Source organism: Pimephales promelas, chromosome 12, assembly GCF_988280905.1.
Source record: "Pimephales promelas chromosome 12, fPimPro1.hap1.1, whole genome shotgun sequence".
Lineage (NCBI taxonomy): Eukaryota > Metazoa > Chordata > Actinopteri > Cypriniformes > Leuciscidae > Pimephales > Pimephales promelas.
The window spans coordinates 36,239,107-36,255,940 of record NC_142780.1 but is presented as its reverse complement, the minus strand read 5'-3'; the positions used below and the strand labels follow the sequence as shown (position 1 = coordinate 36,255,940).

General features: G+C 36.9%; 2 protein-coding genes across 2 annotated transcripts; one reads left to right on the top strand and one right to left on the bottom strand.

Moving 5' to 3' along the window:
• Positions 1-392: 392 nt before the first annotated feature.
• slc25a32b (solute carrier family 25 member 32b) lies at positions 393-5,287 on the top strand. Its single transcript, XM_039688928.2, has 8 exons — positions 393-511; positions 652-832; positions 1,852-2,002; positions 2,896-2,981; positions 3,406-3,560; positions 3,850-3,963; positions 4,446-4,591; positions 4,891-5,287. Exons 2-8 carry the CDS (start codon positions 679-681, stop codon positions 5,015-5,017), a joined length of 933 nt encoding a protein of 310 aa, XP_039544862.2. The 5' UTR covers positions 393-511; positions 652-678; the 3' UTR covers positions 5,018-5,287.
• Positions 5,288-7,068: 1,781 nt separating this feature from the next.
• Positions 7,069-16,508, bottom strand: cthrc1b (collagen triple helix repeat containing 1b). Its single transcript, XM_039688724.2, has 4 exons — positions 16,366-16,508; positions 10,347-10,565; positions 9,962-10,178; positions 7,069-7,856 (listed from the first exon to the last, which is right to left on the bottom strand). The coding sequence occupies exons 1-4, from the start codon at positions 16,480-16,482 to the stop codon at positions 7,717-7,719; spliced, it is 693 nt and encodes a 230-aa protein (XP_039544658.2). The 5' UTR covers positions 16,483-16,508; the 3' UTR covers positions 7,069-7,716.
• Between the last annotated feature and the right edge of the window lie 326 nt (positions 16,509-16,834).

Genomic DNA, 16,834 nt, shown 5'->3' with positions numbered 1-16,834 from the left:
AGACAAAACATTAATGAAAGAAAAATAACACCTAAATTGTTAATATGAAGAGTTCAGATGCAAAAGCCTCTAAATGCCATTTGAAATTTTCTTCTTTAATGATGATTTTTATCAAACTTGTATATTTAAGTTCAGTAATTTCACTTAAATAACAATTAATAGGCAATTATCATTGCCATTTAAGTGAAATCACTGAACTTAAATATACAAGCTTGATAAAAATTATCATTCTAGAAGAAAATTTCAAATGGCACTTAGAGGCTTTTGCATCTGAACTCTTCATATACTCTCAACTGCCATTATACATATGATTAGTATTTAGTACCACAAAAAATATATATTTTAGTTGAATATTTTAATATTATTTCTGCTACAAGTGCCTGTCAAGACTCTTATTTTGAAATTCCAATGGTGCGCATGCGCAGTTAGTGTTGTGTACAGCTCCATGTTCCAGTTTCAGCATGTTTCCGAATCATCGCTGCTGTCACTGTACATGATCTGACATTAACCGGTAAGGTCACGGAGTGGACACCATTGATTTTGACTGAAAGCATCTGTTTGATAGCAGATCCCACAAACATATTTACTAGTAACGTTAGAGCTGGTTTGAAATGATCGAGGAATGTATTGAATGTACAGTGTGTGTTTTAGTGTGTTGAACCGCAGCACCGGAGGGCCATGAGCTCCAGTCCCGGTTCGGGCTCGGGTTCTGCGGGCCCGAGGAGTCTCTTCAGTCACGTGAAACTCGAGAACCTCCTCGCGGGTCTGAGCGGAGGCGTGGCGTCCACACTCGTGCTTCACCCCCTGGATCTGGTCAAGATCAGGTTTGCAGGTGTGATTTCAAAACCAAAACCCGACAATTAATAACATATAGATCTGTTTTATAGTTCATGATAATTTAGTCATACAAGGTGTATATGACATTCTTCTTTCAGACGAATACTATAGACCATTTTGCAAGATGTAAACAAAACTGGTCCAGAAGCACTTCCTGTTTCAGTTTTTTAAAAGCTGGGATAAAATACAACCAACAGAACATATAAAACTGAATCAAAAAGTTAAACAAACATCTTTAAGATTTTTTCTTTACATGTGAAATAAAGAAAACAGTTACAAACTGAAACAGGAAGTGCTTCTGGACCAGTGTTGTTTACATCTTGCAAAATGGTCTATAGGAGTTATATTAGTTTTATTATATTATATAAAATGTCCTGGCTCTTCCAAGCTTTATAATGGGAATGAATGGGTGTCTTTTTGAAGTCCATCAAATCTATCCATAGAGATGCACTTATGATGGACAGATGCACTTTTATGATGGACAGATGCGCTTTTATGATGGATAGATGCGCTTTTATGATGGATAGATTCACTTTTATGATGGACAGATGCACTTTTATGATGGACAGAGACACTTTTATGATGGATAGATGCACTTTTATGATGGACAGATGCACTTTTATGATGGATAGATTCACTTTTATGATGGACAGATGCACTTTTATGATGGACAGATGCACTTTTATGATGGATAGATGCACTTTTATGATGGACAGATGCACTTATGATGGACAGATGCACTTTTATGATGGACAGAGACACTTTTATGATGGATAGATGTACTTTTATCATGGATAGGTGTACTTTATGATGGACAGATGCACTTTTATGGACTTCAGAACAGAAACAGCAATTCACTGCCATTATAAAGCTTGGAACAGCCAGGACATTTTTTACTAAAACTCTTGTATTCGTCTGAAAGAAGAATGTCGTATACACTAGGATGACTTCAGAGTGAGTAAAGAACTACCGCTAACACTTTTACAGTAAGATTCCACATGTTTCATGTTGCAGTGAGTGATGGGCTGGACCTGAGACCGAAGTACACTGGCATTCTGCACTGCATGAGAAGCGTCTATCACCAGGAGGGGCTCCGGGGCCTTTATCAAGGGGTCACCCCCAATGTCTGGGGTGCTGGGGCATCATGGGGGCTTTACTTCTTCTTGTATGTATTTATTTCTGTATGCATTTATCTTGCATGTATGTATGGGTTGTGACACGAGACATGTGTTAATCCCATCGATTAATCACATCCAAAAAAAAGTTTGTGTTTACATAAAATATGTGTGTGTACTGTGTGTAATTATTTTGTATAGATACACACATATGCATGTTTTTTTTTTCAGAAATATTTGCATGTATTTATTATATATTTTTATATAGTTTATATTATATATACATATTTTATATATACATAACTATATATAACTATTTTATATAAATATAAAAATAATACAAATTTTCTTAAATGTATGCATGCATATGTCTGTGTATTTATACAAAATAATTGACAATCCTTAAAGGAGCCTTAAAAACTGATATTTTCAAACAGATGGGTCAGAATGAAGGTTGAAAATTATTGTGTTATGCATATGAATATATGTTTTTTTTTGTGCAAAAAATTTATTAAAATTATAAGGGAACCTCAAGTATTATTAATAAAATATAATTACAAGAAAAATAAAATATATATATAAAACATCTCATTACCCCATGAAATTTATGATAATTTTATAATGAAATTTGTTAATTTTTGTTGTATATATATATAGTTATCATTAATTATTATTTCTTTTTTTTTTTTTTTTTTTACAGTTTTACAGTTTTTTTTTACAGTTTTTTTACAGTCATATATATATATATATATATATATATATATACTTGGGCACCATTTTCACTAGTTCAACAGTTGTTAAATGCTCTTAATGCATATGCATTGCAACTCGTGTGTGCAATACTTTTTAAAAGGTCCAGAGTCATTTATTCTGCCTAACACCGATAAATCATATACTGTTAGATATATCTCATAAGTATTATAACTTATTTTTATATTTGTAGTTACAATGCAATTAAAGCGTACACCAGAGAGCGCCGGCAGAAGGAGCTGAGCGCCGCTGAACACTTGCTGTCGGCCGCCGGAGCAGGTCAGGCTCTTTCTCACCCCTAAACCACAGCAAATACACTATTCATATATCAGATGTGCTTAAATGATAACACTTTACATATGCATATGGATGCATTCACACAAAATTCAGCGGATGATGTTATTCAGATTTTAACTTTTAGTGGGGTAAAACCACACAGACACACACACACACACACACACTGGGGACATCAGAGATTTATTTTACATCTTGTGAAAAGGGCATTACACCACCCCTTTAATATCACAAAAAGCTTTTCATGACACGAAGCGGGGTGCAAATCTATCTGGAGGACAGTATAAAATCTAATGTCAAGAGTGTGTGTGTGTGTCACGGGTTCCTCTAATTGAATTAGACGCATCGTTCATTTAAAGGATGTTCATGTGGATCTTGGTTTTACAACACGTGATCTCGTGTCTGTTAGGGGCGATGACGCTGTGCCTGACCAATCCGATCTGGGTCACCAAGACCCGGCTGGTTCTGCAGTACAGCGCCGACCCGTCCGGGAAACAGTACACCGGGATGATGGACGCGCTGGCCAAAATATACCGGCACGAAGGGGTCGCAGGACTCTATCGGGTAAAGCGCTGGACTGTTCCCTTTAAAGTGTCCTGAAACCCCTGAGTTATCCTGCTCATTCACCTCAGAGTCGGTCTTTAGAAACTGTGGAAGATTGAGGAAGGAGAAGGGGAGACGACACTGACCTGGAGCAGGATGAAACGGGGCTTTCATGGCACTTTAACACAGAAGCGTTCCACTGTGTGCCACTAGGAGGAGCACTTGCATCATGACTGAGCTTCGGTTCACCTCATGCTGTGGGCTTTGTTTGTTTGTTTCATCTAGCAGAGTTAACGCTTGTGATCCCTAGGGGTTTGTTCCGGGTTTGTTTGGGACCTCCCATGGTGCACTGCAGTTCATGGCGTACGAAGAGCTGAAGAGAGATTATAACAAATACAGAAACATGCAATCAGATGCGAAACTGGTTAGTATAAGCAATGCACACAAACATCACATTATACGATAAACCATTCAAACTGTTATTATTTTAAAGAGCAGCCATGATGTTCATCTGAACTCCTGAAACGCCTCTGTAGTCTCACGTCTCAATATTCCTCATTATAATAATTAATGCGCAGAATAAAGGGGCGGGGCCTGGGTGAGTTAGTTAGTAGTGTGTTAAACTGGTGGTTATGGAAAGGGGCGGGGCATTTCCCTAACACAATCGAAGCGCTCGACCAATCACAACGCACTGATCCAGCCGACCAATCAGAGCACAGTGTGCTTTCAAGAGGAGGGGCTTCATAGAGACAGGAAGTAAACAGAGCGAGAATATGAGGAGAATAATGCATGAAACCTGTTCTAGTAGAGCCTGAAACACATCATCAAGCATGATAGAGCGGTATAATGCCAAAAAAACACATTTATCAGAGCATTAATGGAGTTTGTTTATGATTTTCTCTGCAGAATCCATTAGAGTACATTACTATGGCAGCTTTGTCCAAAATCTTCGCAGTGGCCACGACGTACCCGTATCAGGTGGTGCGAGCGCGTCTGCAGGATCAGCACAACACCTATGATGGATTGGTGGATGTCGTCCGGAGAACGTGGAGGTGAAGCCTGGGATTCACATGCACTCGAGCACAACACAAGCAAACCAAATAATGGAGATATAAATGACAAAACTTCACATTTATGCTTTTAAATCCCCCTGATCGGGAACACGGTTCATTAGTGAACTACTTTAGTTAACATGAGCTAGGAATTTTTTTTTTTTTTTTTTTTAACCTTTATTTATCCAGGTAAAATGTTTGAGAACCACTTCTCATTTACAAACATGACCTGGCCAGGATCAGACTGAACAACACTTCCTTGTGTTGAACCACAGTTTTCCTCTAATGTGTTTGTGCAGAAACGAGGGTGTGTTGGGCTTCTACAAAGGGATGGTGCCAAACCTGATCCGGGTCACTCCGGCCTGCTGCATAACCTTTGTGGTTTACGAGAACGTTTCCCGATTCTTATTGGACCGGCACCAGTGAAGGACCGCACCTGGGATGGGTCGTCCCGTCAGCGAAAGAGTTTGGCGTCCACAGACATCAGAAAAGCCTCTCTGGGAAACTGAACTGCATGATGCCACAGAGTTCACAGTGTAATTTGTGTCGTCACTCCTCCAGAAACCGCAACTGCTGTGACACGTTATACTGAATATGGACATGACGGATTGATTGTGTATGTTTTTTTAAGTGGCTGTAAGTTATGTTCTCTTAAAGGCTGTTTATTTCATCTAATTAAAAAGTGTAAAAAACAAACCAGGTTTATTTGTTTAAAAAAAATGACCCTGAAAATGAAAATGATGTTTTGTGGTCCAGGGTCATATTTATGGTAAATATAGGGCTGGGTAATATATGAAATAGTCATTACATATTTGTGAACAATACAATAAGTGAAAATTCTTACATACACACACACACACACACACAAACTCCAGTGTTACATGAACTCTCCTCAGAGTTTGAGTCCACACTCAAGTGTTAAAATGAACTCTGAAGCAGTGTTAGTTAGGGAGATAATTAACTGATTAATTGAGTGATGATTGAGATGTCTATTTCTAGGGCTGGGTATTGACACAAATTTCACAATTCGATTCGATTCACAAGCTTGCAATTCGATTCCGATTCGATTGATTATTTTGGATATCAGTTAAAATAAATGGCAAATTTCCTCAAGCAAATCAAATCTCTTAACTAATGCTGTAAACTATGGGAGTAGTTGTAGCCTACTAGGCTTCATTAGCCTAATATGAAGGTAATAATTAACTGTTTTGTAGCTATACAAACACTTAAATTACACTTTTATTTATTTTTATAGTAAGAAGATTATATGAAATATAAACATTGAAATGGTGGCTGTCATAAAAACTTGCCAGATTTATTCAAATATGCATTAAGAACATTAAGATTATAATGCACATGTAATATGGTGTATATATTTAGCAAAATGCTCCTCTCTAGAGTTATTTTTTTCTAGCTGACTAACGAGTTGATGTGGGTTTTCTGAGGTAAATATGACGATACATTGATTACAAGCTGTTTAACTGACGTCTTTCCACGGTTGAAACGCTGATTGAGCGAATCAATGTGACATGATACGGATTTCGATAAGTTGTACTCTATCTTTAACACACTTTCAGATGCTCATTCATGTTTATTTGGCGCTGTGACTGGTATTATTAAGCCGGAAGTGAGATCAGCGCTGCTGCTTCTCCAGAGCGATCTCACGCCACAGCGCCAAAACGCTATTTATGTTTTTGAATTTCTAAAGAAAATGGATGTAATTTGAAAATTGAGACTTTGTTTCATATCAATAGTAACAAAGGACAAAGATTATTGCGATTTTTTGGATGCGCGCAGCCGCGACACAATGTCAATTAATTCAAATGAAACAGGATGACTAATCGATTCTTGAGATTTAAGAATCGATTTTGGTTCGTAAAAATGAGAATCGATTAATATCGAGAAATCGATATTTATTACCCAGCCCTATTTATTAGTGATGAACACCTGATGTTAACAAGCAGAATCACTGAAGGAAAGAGTCGCCATTATGGTGATCAATGTCTGCTTTAGTTGGGCCTGTGTCTAAAAAAAAAGTTGTTTAAACATTTTAAAATCAAGGGTAAAGAGCCCAACTAAAGCAAACACTGATCACCATAATGACTCTTTACGTCAGTGATTTGGCTAATTATTATCAGGTGTCTTCACTAATGGTCAATCATCACTAATTATCTCAGTATCTTTAACACTGCTTCAGGTTTACCGCTCTTGAATTTGAAGTTTCAATTTAACACTGGGGTTTTTGCTGGATAGCCCCTTTAATATGCTTTATCAATTAAATTTTTGTGAACAGTAATGAAATCAAGTGAACAGTAAAACTGTGTTTTATATGGAAATCTGTTCCATCATTGTTCAAACCAAACCTCAAAACACACAAATTTACTGAATCTGACATTTTCTGGCTCATTTCTGTTAATGAGCTCAAATTCATGTCCTTAAAAATGAGAACATGCACCCAAAGTTAGGAATTCTTGAAAAACTTTATTGACATTTAAAAAGTGATCCATAGTTTTTGCAGTGCCTGTCCAGACTCAAACTGTTCAATACGAGACTTGTGCATCGGTTGGATTGAAGGATCTGGGCCTCATTTATTAAACCTGTAGTTCAGGTAAAGCAATCGGACGTCGATTGGTGTATTTTTTAAACGTTAATGACATTAATTAGATCGGGAACACTTCAGGTGCGCACTTTCATTTCAAGAAGATCATTTGCAGTTTATAGATTTGACATCTGGAAGATGTTTTTTGTCCGTATCGTTCTGTGAATCACGTGTACACACATTTGGGAATTGATTTTCAATGCGACGTCTGATAAACGAGGCCGAGGCGTGTGGCTGTGCCGAGGGCTGGAGAATGTCACTGCAATTATCAAACAAAATATCAAACCATGAGACAGCGAAATGATGCAGGAGTGTTTTCACAGGAAGCCACAGTCGGTCAGTAGAGTGGTCAAATATGGACACACCAAACCATTGGGTTAAAAAGTTTGTATTTAACCTTTTTACATTTTTAACCGTTTGTTTGGATGTCATTGAGATATTGTTAGAAACAGTTTGGAAACGGACTGGACGGACAGAAGACGCGGTATTGCTGATGATGATGATGATGAGGAAGAGTTTCAGACGCTCATGGAAGCTCTTCTATGATCACTCGAGACACCGAGTTCCAGCCGGTAGAAGCGTCTCCGTGAGGATAATCTCCACATGTTCCGACCCACACCGCCACATCCACCAGGCCTTTGCCCACTCCTCCACACACACCTTCCACTGAAACCAGCAGACACAGCGGTGTTAGACTCCCATCCTCGGCTCATTCTGACCCGCACACTCTAAAAAATGCTGGGTTATTTTAACCCAATTTTGGGTCAAATATGGACAAACCCAGCTGTTGGGTTACATTTATATATTGCATTTTTTAATCCAACAATTGTGTCCATATTTGACCCAAAATTGTGTTAAAACAACCCAGCATTTTTTAGAGTGCAGTTCTTTTTTAAATTGAGTGTTCATCAGGGGGGTTCAACACCCTCGGACTGTTATCGCACTTGAAACACGAATAAACAAAATTAGTTTTGTAGTTGAAATTGAAAAAAGAATAAGAAGAAAAAAAAAAAGGTAAAACATTACCATAGAAATGATTATATTGTCTACATGTGTATCTGAGAAGTGAACTGGCTTTAGGACCCATAGGAACAGCTCCTCTACTCCATATAGAGCTATAAGCCCATCTAGAGTCATCAAATATCATGAGTTATTATTATTTTCGAGCTCTGCAAAGACTCCCAATGTACGATATTTATAGCTGAATTAAAAAGTTTGGTACTTTCCTGTTATCCGGACCCCACGATGGCCTACCCCTAACCCCACCCTAAACCTAACCGTCACTGGGGTTAAGACCAATCAGGCATGACTATTTCCAAAATGGTATATGGTGGGGTCCAGATAACAGGATACCAAAAGTTTATGCAGTAAATTGTGAGTTATTTTAAATTTAAGTTGAAAGAATGTGAGGGATGTGTTTAAATTAGCCTACTATTTATTATTTATCGATCAAATCCAGTCATTTAAAAGGTAAATAAAATTAAAAAATAACAAAAAATCTTCCCAGAAATTGCATTAAAAAAAAAAAGAAAAATATGCTCAAAATGAAATAGAATAAGTTTTCTGAACAAAAAAAAAAAAAGAAGAATAGTTTTAAAGCTTTGGGGAATGTTTAAATTAGCCTACTATTTATTATTTATCGATAAAATCCAGTCATTTAAAAGGTAAATAAAATTAAAAAATAACAAAAAATCTTCCCAGAAATTGCATTAAAAAAAATGAAAAATATGCTCAAAATGAAATAGAATAAGTTTTCTGAACAAAAAAAAAAAAAAGAAGAATAGTTTTAAAGCTTTGGGGAATGTTTAAATTAGCCTACTATTTATTATTTATCGATAAAATCCAGTCATTTAAAAGGTAAATAAAATTAAAAATAACAAAAAATCTTCCCAGAAATTGCATTAAAAAATGAAAAATATGCTCAAAATGAAATAGAATAAGTTTTCTGAACAAAAAAAAAAAAAAAGAAGTATAATTTTAAAGCTTTGGGGAATGTTTAAATTAGCCTACTATTTATTATTTATCGATCAAATCCAGTCATTTAAAAGGTAAATAAAATTAAAAAATAACAAAAAATCTTCCCAGAAATTGCATTAAAAAAATGACAAATATGCTCAAAATGAAATAGAATAAGTTTTCTGAACAAAAAAAAAAAAAAAAGAAGTATAATTTTAAAGCTTTGTGGTAATTTTAACCTGCGAGGGTAAGATGTGTTACTACTGTAAGTGTGAGGGAAGGATGATTATTTATTTATTCGATCATTCAACACAAGGCTTCGTGTTCCTCTTTAATGTCACTATCGCCAAATAAACCCAAACATCTCGTATCATCCTTTTATTCGGCAGAGATGACCAGATCACATATTTCAAATATTATTTGTACAAATATAAATACAAATCAGTGGCTCAAACAGGTTAAACTGCATTTCACTCAATATAATATTAGTAGGCCTACTGAAATCTAATGATTAAAAAATGCTGGGTTGTTTTAACCCAACTTTGGGTCAAATATGGACAAACCCAAATGTTGGGTTAAAAATGTAATTAAAAAATGTAACCCAATGGCTGGGTCTGTCCATATTTGACCCAAAGTTGGGTTAAAACGAACCAGCAATTTTTAGAGTGTAATTAATATTCGAAATTTAAGAACATTTAAGTCCTGACAATTGTAAGTACTATATTATTTGTTGTATAAAGTAAATTCATTAATAAATTCCAACCACATCATTTCTCATAGTGTTATGGTTATGGTGGGGTTCAGAGGTCACTGACCTGATGAGGTTCTGTGGATGTTGATGGTGTTGTTGAACTCTGGGCTTCCCTGATCCAGGTAAATGATGGACTCCACAGGTAATGGAGACGCACATTCGGCCCCGTTGAAGGTGAAGTACCAGCGCTGGCAACACGCCGCCTTACACTTGAGCCTGAGCGAACCACTGAACAACACACGGAGAGAGCTGGACACTTGCTGCTTAGTGAACGTGCACTCCTGAGGAGGAAGAAACCACACATATACCGGAGAAAACATTAAAGATGTTGTGTGCTCTTTTGGACGTGAACGCTGGTATTAATGAAGCCCTCTGATTGGTCAGATGTCTTGCTGTGCTTCTGATTGGTCAGATGTCTTGCTATGCTTCTGATTGGTCAGATGTCTTACTGTGATTTTCCCCAGGTCGATGCCGTAGTTGAGCGCGTTCCAGGCGCACTGCTTATAGTTGGGTCTCCAGGGCTCCTCGAAGCGCTCCGTCACACACTCCCCCTTCTGTCCTCTCGCCCCGTCTCGCCCCGGGACGCCCGGAGTGCCTGGGATCCCGTTCACTCCCGGATTCCCATCTCTTCCCGGGGGGCCGGCGGGACCCTGGAGGCAGCTGGAGAACTGCAACACACAGGATTCAACAGCTGATCTCCAGTCAGTGTAAAGCGTCAGGAGTGATGATGAGGAAAACATGCAGTGGCTGAAACTCTTTTGTACAGTCACTAAAGAGCATGGAGACACACTCATTCGTCCATCCAGGCTGTAGAACGCACGTTAAGTCATGCTAGCAACATGCTAAAACATGTTAACATGCTAATTCATGCTGTGCATATTCATGTCAGCAATGTGTTAAAACGTGCTAACAACATGCTAATTCATGCTATTAAAATGCTAAAACATGTTAACATGCTAATTCATGCTGTGCATATTCATGTTAGCAATGTGTTAAAACGTGCTAACAACATGCCAATCCGTTAATTTATGCTAACAATGTGTTTAAACATGATGGCAACATGCTAATTCATGCTAGCAACATGCTAAAACATGTTAACATGCTAATTCATGCTGTGCATATTCATGTTAGCAATGTGTTAAAACGTGCTAACAACATGCCAATCCGTTAATTTATGCTAACAATGTGTTAAAACATGATGGCAACATGCTAATTCATGCTAGCAACATGCTAAAACATGTTAACATGCTAATTCATGCTGTGCATATTCATGTTAGCAATGTGTTAAAACGTGCTAACAACATGCCAATCCGTTAATTTATGCTAACAATGTGTTTAAACATGATGGCAACATGCTAATTCATGCTAGCAACATGCTAAAACATGTTAACATGCTAATTCATGCTGTGCATATTCATGTTAGCAATGTGTTAAAACGTGCTAACAACATGCTATTAAAATGCTAAAACATGTTAACATGCTAATTCATGCTAATAATGTGTTACTTAAACATGTTAGTAACATGTTAATTCATGCTGACAATGTGCTAATTCATGCTAGCAACATGTTAACACACTAATTCATGCTAGCAACATGCTTAAACATGCTAACATCCTAATTCATGTTAACATGCTAATTCATGCTAGTAAAATGTTAAAACACGTTAACATGCTAATTCATGCTGACAATGTGTTAAAACATGTTCGCAACATGCTAATTCATGCTAGCAATATGCTTAAACATGTTTACATGCTAATTCATGCTAGTAACGTGCTAATTCATGCTAGTAAAATGCTAAAACATGTTAACATGCTAATTCATGCTAGTAATGTGTTACTTAAAACATGTTAGCAACATGCTAATTATTGCTAGCAACATGCTAATTCATGCTGACAATGTGTTAAAACATGTTCGCAACATGCTTAATCCATGCAAGCAACATGCTCAATGTTTACATGCTAATTAATGCTAGCATGTTAATTCATTTTAGTAATGCTGAAACATGTTTACATGCTAATTCATGCTAGTAATGTGTTAAAACATGCTAGCAACATGTTAATTCATGCTAGTAAAATGCTAAAACATGTTTACATGCTAATTCATGCTAGTAATGTGTTAAAACATGCTAACAACATGCTAATTCATGCTAGTAAAATGCTAAAACATGTTAACATGCTAATTCATGCTAGTGTTACTTAAAACATGTTAGCAACATGCTAATTCTTGCTAACAACATGCTAATTCATGCTAGTAAAATGCTAAAACATGTTAAAATGCCAATTCATGCTATAATATAATATTAGCAATTAGCAATATAACATGTTCGCAACATGCTTAATCCATGCAAGCAACATGCTTAATGTTTACACGCTAATTAATGCTAGCATGCTAATTCATGCTAGTAATGTGTTAAAACATGCTAGCAACATGCTAATTCATGCTAGTAAAATGCTAAAACATGTTAAAATGCCAATTCATGCTATAATGTGTTACTTAAAACATGTTAGCAACATGCTAATTGTTGTTAGCAACATGCTAATTCATGCTGACAATGTGTTAAAACATGTTCGCAACATGCTAATTCATGCAAGCAACATGCTTAAACATGTTCACATGCTAATTAATGCTTGCATGCTAATTCTTGCTAGTAATGTGTTAAAACATGCTAGCAACATGCTAATTCATGCTAGTAAAATGCTAAAACACGTTAATTTATCAATTTGATATTCAGTACCGAAAAATGACATGTGTGCAAAAAAAAAATGCACGAGTCTCTCAGGGGGTGCAGACTAATGCAAATGCCACTTATAGATGAGAAACCTATAGCCGAAATGCATGGCTCTCTCCGACCATGCAGAAAATAACAATAACACATTTTTTAAAAACGCATGCATAATAGGCTATTTAGAGTTTTGTGCATTATCGAGGCGGTGACGCACCGAACATTAACATCTGCATGTAAGACTGGAATATGAAGCGATGTGATCATGACAGGAGTGCAGGAGGTCTGCTGTCACGAGTCTCTCTGCAAGAGTAATGCAGCGTCTCATCAGCGAGCCTGCGAGAGCGAGCAGAGCTGTGGAAATAAGGGCCATTAAACAGCCCATAAATCTCCCGGTACCGGCCACGGGCCACGGGCCACGGGCGGGGAATATATTCATATTTATAAGCTCACGAGTCGCACTGCCAGACCATGCACAGTTTGGCTCCGCTGCGCTTTACTGACAGAACACACCTGAGCTTTCCACACACACACACACACACACACACACACACACACACACACACACACACACACACACACACACACACACACACACACACACACACACACACACACACACACAAACTTCCTGATCAATAGTACTGCTTGGAGTCGAGTGTTTTTGTTTTGTTTTTTGTTTTTGTGAGAATAACACAATGAAGAAATGTGCAACATCATTTTTGTCCAGAAACCACGAAAAACAAGAGCTCCAATGAAACATTAATAACTGATTATGTGCAGTCAACGTATAGTATACTTTCTGTTTTTCTATGCTGTCATTAAAAAACAATATCTAAAATATCTTTTTACAATATCTTAAATCTGAAATATAAAATAAAAGTGAAGTAATAAATACTTTAATAGTATATAAATAATGTTAAAATAACACGGAAACAGACTTTATGCAGTCAGCGATGTGAATGCTTGGCCAGTGGAGAAAGTTGTTACATTTTCCTAATACTTTACAATATATTTTTTTCTTTGGAATAATGTGAATGGATTAATCATTCACAATAACACCAAGAACTTGCATTAAAAACGAAATTAATATAAATACACAATTACTTAGAGAACATCTATTCTGCTTTTCTCCACTCATCTTTCTTCAGTGTCCAAAGTCCCTTATATCAGTCATTATATTATATTATATTATATTATATTATATTATATTATATTATATTATATTATATTATATTATATAAGTCCCTTCTCAATATCAGAGTCATTATATTATATTATATTATATTATATTATATAAGTCCCTTCTCAATATCAGAGTCATTATATTATATTATATTATATTATATTATATTATATTATATCAGCGTCAGGGTTAGATAATTCATTATAATAATTCATGCACAGAATAAAGGGGCGGGGCCTGGTTGAGTTAGTTAGAAGTGTGTTAAACTGGCAGTTATGGAAAGGGGCGGGGCATTTCCAAAACACACTTGAAGCGCTCGACCAATCAGAACACAGTGTGCTTTCAGAAGGCGGGGCATCTTTGAGACAGGAGTGCCAGTGTCTACTACACCACTAAGAATATATACTTGCATTCTGTTATGAATTGTTAGACATATTGTGCATCTCAACAAAGCATGAATTCATTGGATAGTGTGTTTTAATCAGTCCTAACGAAGAGCAGTGTGTTCTCTGAGTCTGGTTGTGTCTGTTCTGTTGTAGTTAGACACTGGTTATCAAACACACTCATGATTTGCTGGTTTATATCTGGATTATTCAGAGTTCAACTTTGTTTCTTTCTAATGAAAATGCAGATGGTTCCACATGCAGGCAAGATTGTTGAATTCAATTATGCAAACGATGAATATCAAATTTGTCTTGAATTGGACCTCGGGAGATTTCGAAGCAATCAGGGGATGAAATGAGGCGCAGAATATTCAACAGATAACAGCTGTACATTCAGCTCACTTTGATGACGATGTCTATGGTGTACTGATATTCAAAAATATTATGTCAAACTAATCGTATTATGTAGTGATCGCCATTTCAAACTGTAACATGCTGCTTTTGTCACATGAACTCATCAAATTAGCATTTGGGGGATTTTGGTGCATTTGTAAATTAAATTAAAAACCTTAAACGTAGGCTACATAAAACTTTACTCGGCATGCACGAAGCGGCCCTCAAAGCCCTCCCCGGAAGTGAAAAACGCAAATATCTCAGCGAAATCTCAATGTATCCATCGGAAACCGGGCTCATTCGAACCGTCTCGCCGAACTGAACACAACCATATGCGTTTCGTCATTTTTGTTGGAGTATTCGCGGAGATATTAGCCGAAGACCGTCGGCCGCGCTCTGAAATGGCGCCACAAGCTCAGGAGAAAATCGCAAATATCTCATCGAAAAATCAACGTTTCGACGCCAAATTTTTATCGAGTGGAGAACGGGCTGAGACCTTTCGAAAAAGACCACTCCCAGCCTCGTGGGCCACCGTATCTGTATCTCAGGCCCCCAAATCACATCCGGAAGTGAAAATCGCAAATATCTCGGCGAAAACTCAAAGTATCCGTCGGAGACCGGGCTCATTCGAACCGTCTCGCCGAACTGAACAAAACCATATGCGTTAGAGTAACATAACATTTGTTTAAAGGCCTATTGTATACTACTGTACAATATTGACGGGTATTTCGTACACTGGGAAAGGCTTTAGTCAATGAGAAATCAGTTATAATATAGATTATTCCTTAAAGAGAGAATCCGCCAATTACTTTCCAGTCACTCACACACACATAGCCTAACTGACTCTTCCCGACAATAAAGTCACGATAAACTGAAACACTTCACTTAAAGCCTCTATTTAATGCATTATAAAAGTATTTTAATGCATTAATTATGCCTCATCATGCATGAACAATTGTAACCACAGTTATAATATCTATTAATTGAACACCTTTAGGAAGTATAATGCATTAAAACACATGATAAACAACCAGTTTCAGACAAGGAATCTGCAAATAATGGATTTTAACTTTGCACTCTCAGAAAAATAGGTACAAAAGCTGTCACTGGGGCTGTACCTTTTCAAAAGGTAAACCTTTGTACCCAAAGGCTGCATATTGGTACCTTAGTGGTACATATTAGCACCTAAAATGTACAAATTAGTACCTAAATAGACATATTAGCACATAAAATGTACAAATTAACACTTAAAATGTACATATTAGCACCTAAAATGGACAAAAGTTTACCTTTTGAAAAGGTACAGCCCCAGTGACCGCTTTTGTACCTTTTTCTCTGAGAGTGTGGTTACAATTTTGAAAAGATGTAATGCACTGTGAATATACAATGCATTATATGTGTATATCCTTTATGTGTTTCACATATTAAGTGTTACTGATAAACCTTCTTATATGTAAGAAAAAGCACCGATTAGATCTTTTATATCTCATTTTTATGAAGACTTATTGCTTCTCGAAGGTTGAAAACTCTGACGTTTCTCCTAGAGGTTGAGAAGAGATTGTAAACTCTGGAAATAAAGTTTGCAAGCAAAACTCAGTGTGATCTCAAACTTTCCCCAAGAACGAATGATCTGAGCGGACAAACATCTTCATTCAGTGAATGCAGTAACTGAGTCTCCGGAGACAAACCTGCGAGTGTGGGTCTAAATGCATTATACATTAAATCTAACTCGTTTTTCCACAAAAAAAGCAACAGAAATAATAAATAATTACTTAAAATCTTACTTTCTCCATGTAGTCCACATCCTTCTGCCGCAGACCTCTGGTTTTTAATTTCTCTGCTTCGTAACATGTAAATAATAAGAAGTGGACGATCAATACTGGTGTGTTGAAGAGTCCCATATCTGAGCGCTTACAGAGGACGGGCGTCTCACATCTGTGGAGCTCAGGACTGAGAGAGAGAGAGAGAGAGAGAGAGAGAGAGAGAGAGAGAGAGAGAGACTGATGTGTCTCTCATGGGCCCAATTATTCCCAGACCGCCAGTGAAACTCACTCTACATGTAGAGTTGTAATATAATGGGTTATGATCTGACATGAAACAAGAATCAATATTTCTGATGGTCTTATCAGCGGAGCCAACTGACCTTTGACCTTTTCTCCCTCGTCCAATTATGATGTAACAAAGACTTTCTGTTAGCAATACAATATTTTGTGTGTGTGTGTGTGTCTCAGCTAAGATGTGCTGCATTTAAAG

What these genes read in the sequence shown, in the direction of transcription:
- slc25a32b (XM_039688928.2), top strand. Translation starts at nt 679, where the DNA reads ATGAGCTCCAGTCCCGGTTCGGGCTCGGGTTCTGCGGGCCCGAGGAGT. An exon ending in GCTGTCGGCCGCCGGAGCAG is followed by an intron (nt 2,982 to 3,405) that starts GTCAGGCTCTTT and finishes CGTGTCTGTTAG; the next exon opens with GGGCGATGACGCTGTGCCTG. An exon ending in TGCAATCAGATGCGAAACTG is followed by an intron (nt 3,964 to 4,445) that starts GTTAGTATAAGC and finishes TTTTCTCTGCAG; the next exon opens with AATCCATTAGAGTACATTAC.
- cthrc1b (XM_039688724.2), bottom strand. Translation starts at nt 16,482, where the DNA reads ATGGGACTCTTCAACACACCAGTATTGATCGTCCACTTCTTATTATTT. An exon ending in TCGACCTGGGGAAAATCACA is followed by an intron (nt 10,179 to 10,346) that starts GTAAGACATCTG and finishes CTTCCTCCTCAG; the next exon opens with GAGTGCACGTTCACTAAGCA. An exon ending in CATCCACAGAACCTCATCAG is followed by an intron (nt 7,857 to 9,961) that starts GTCAGTGACCTC and finishes TGCTGGTTTCAG; the next exon opens with TGGAAGGTGTGTGTGGAGGA.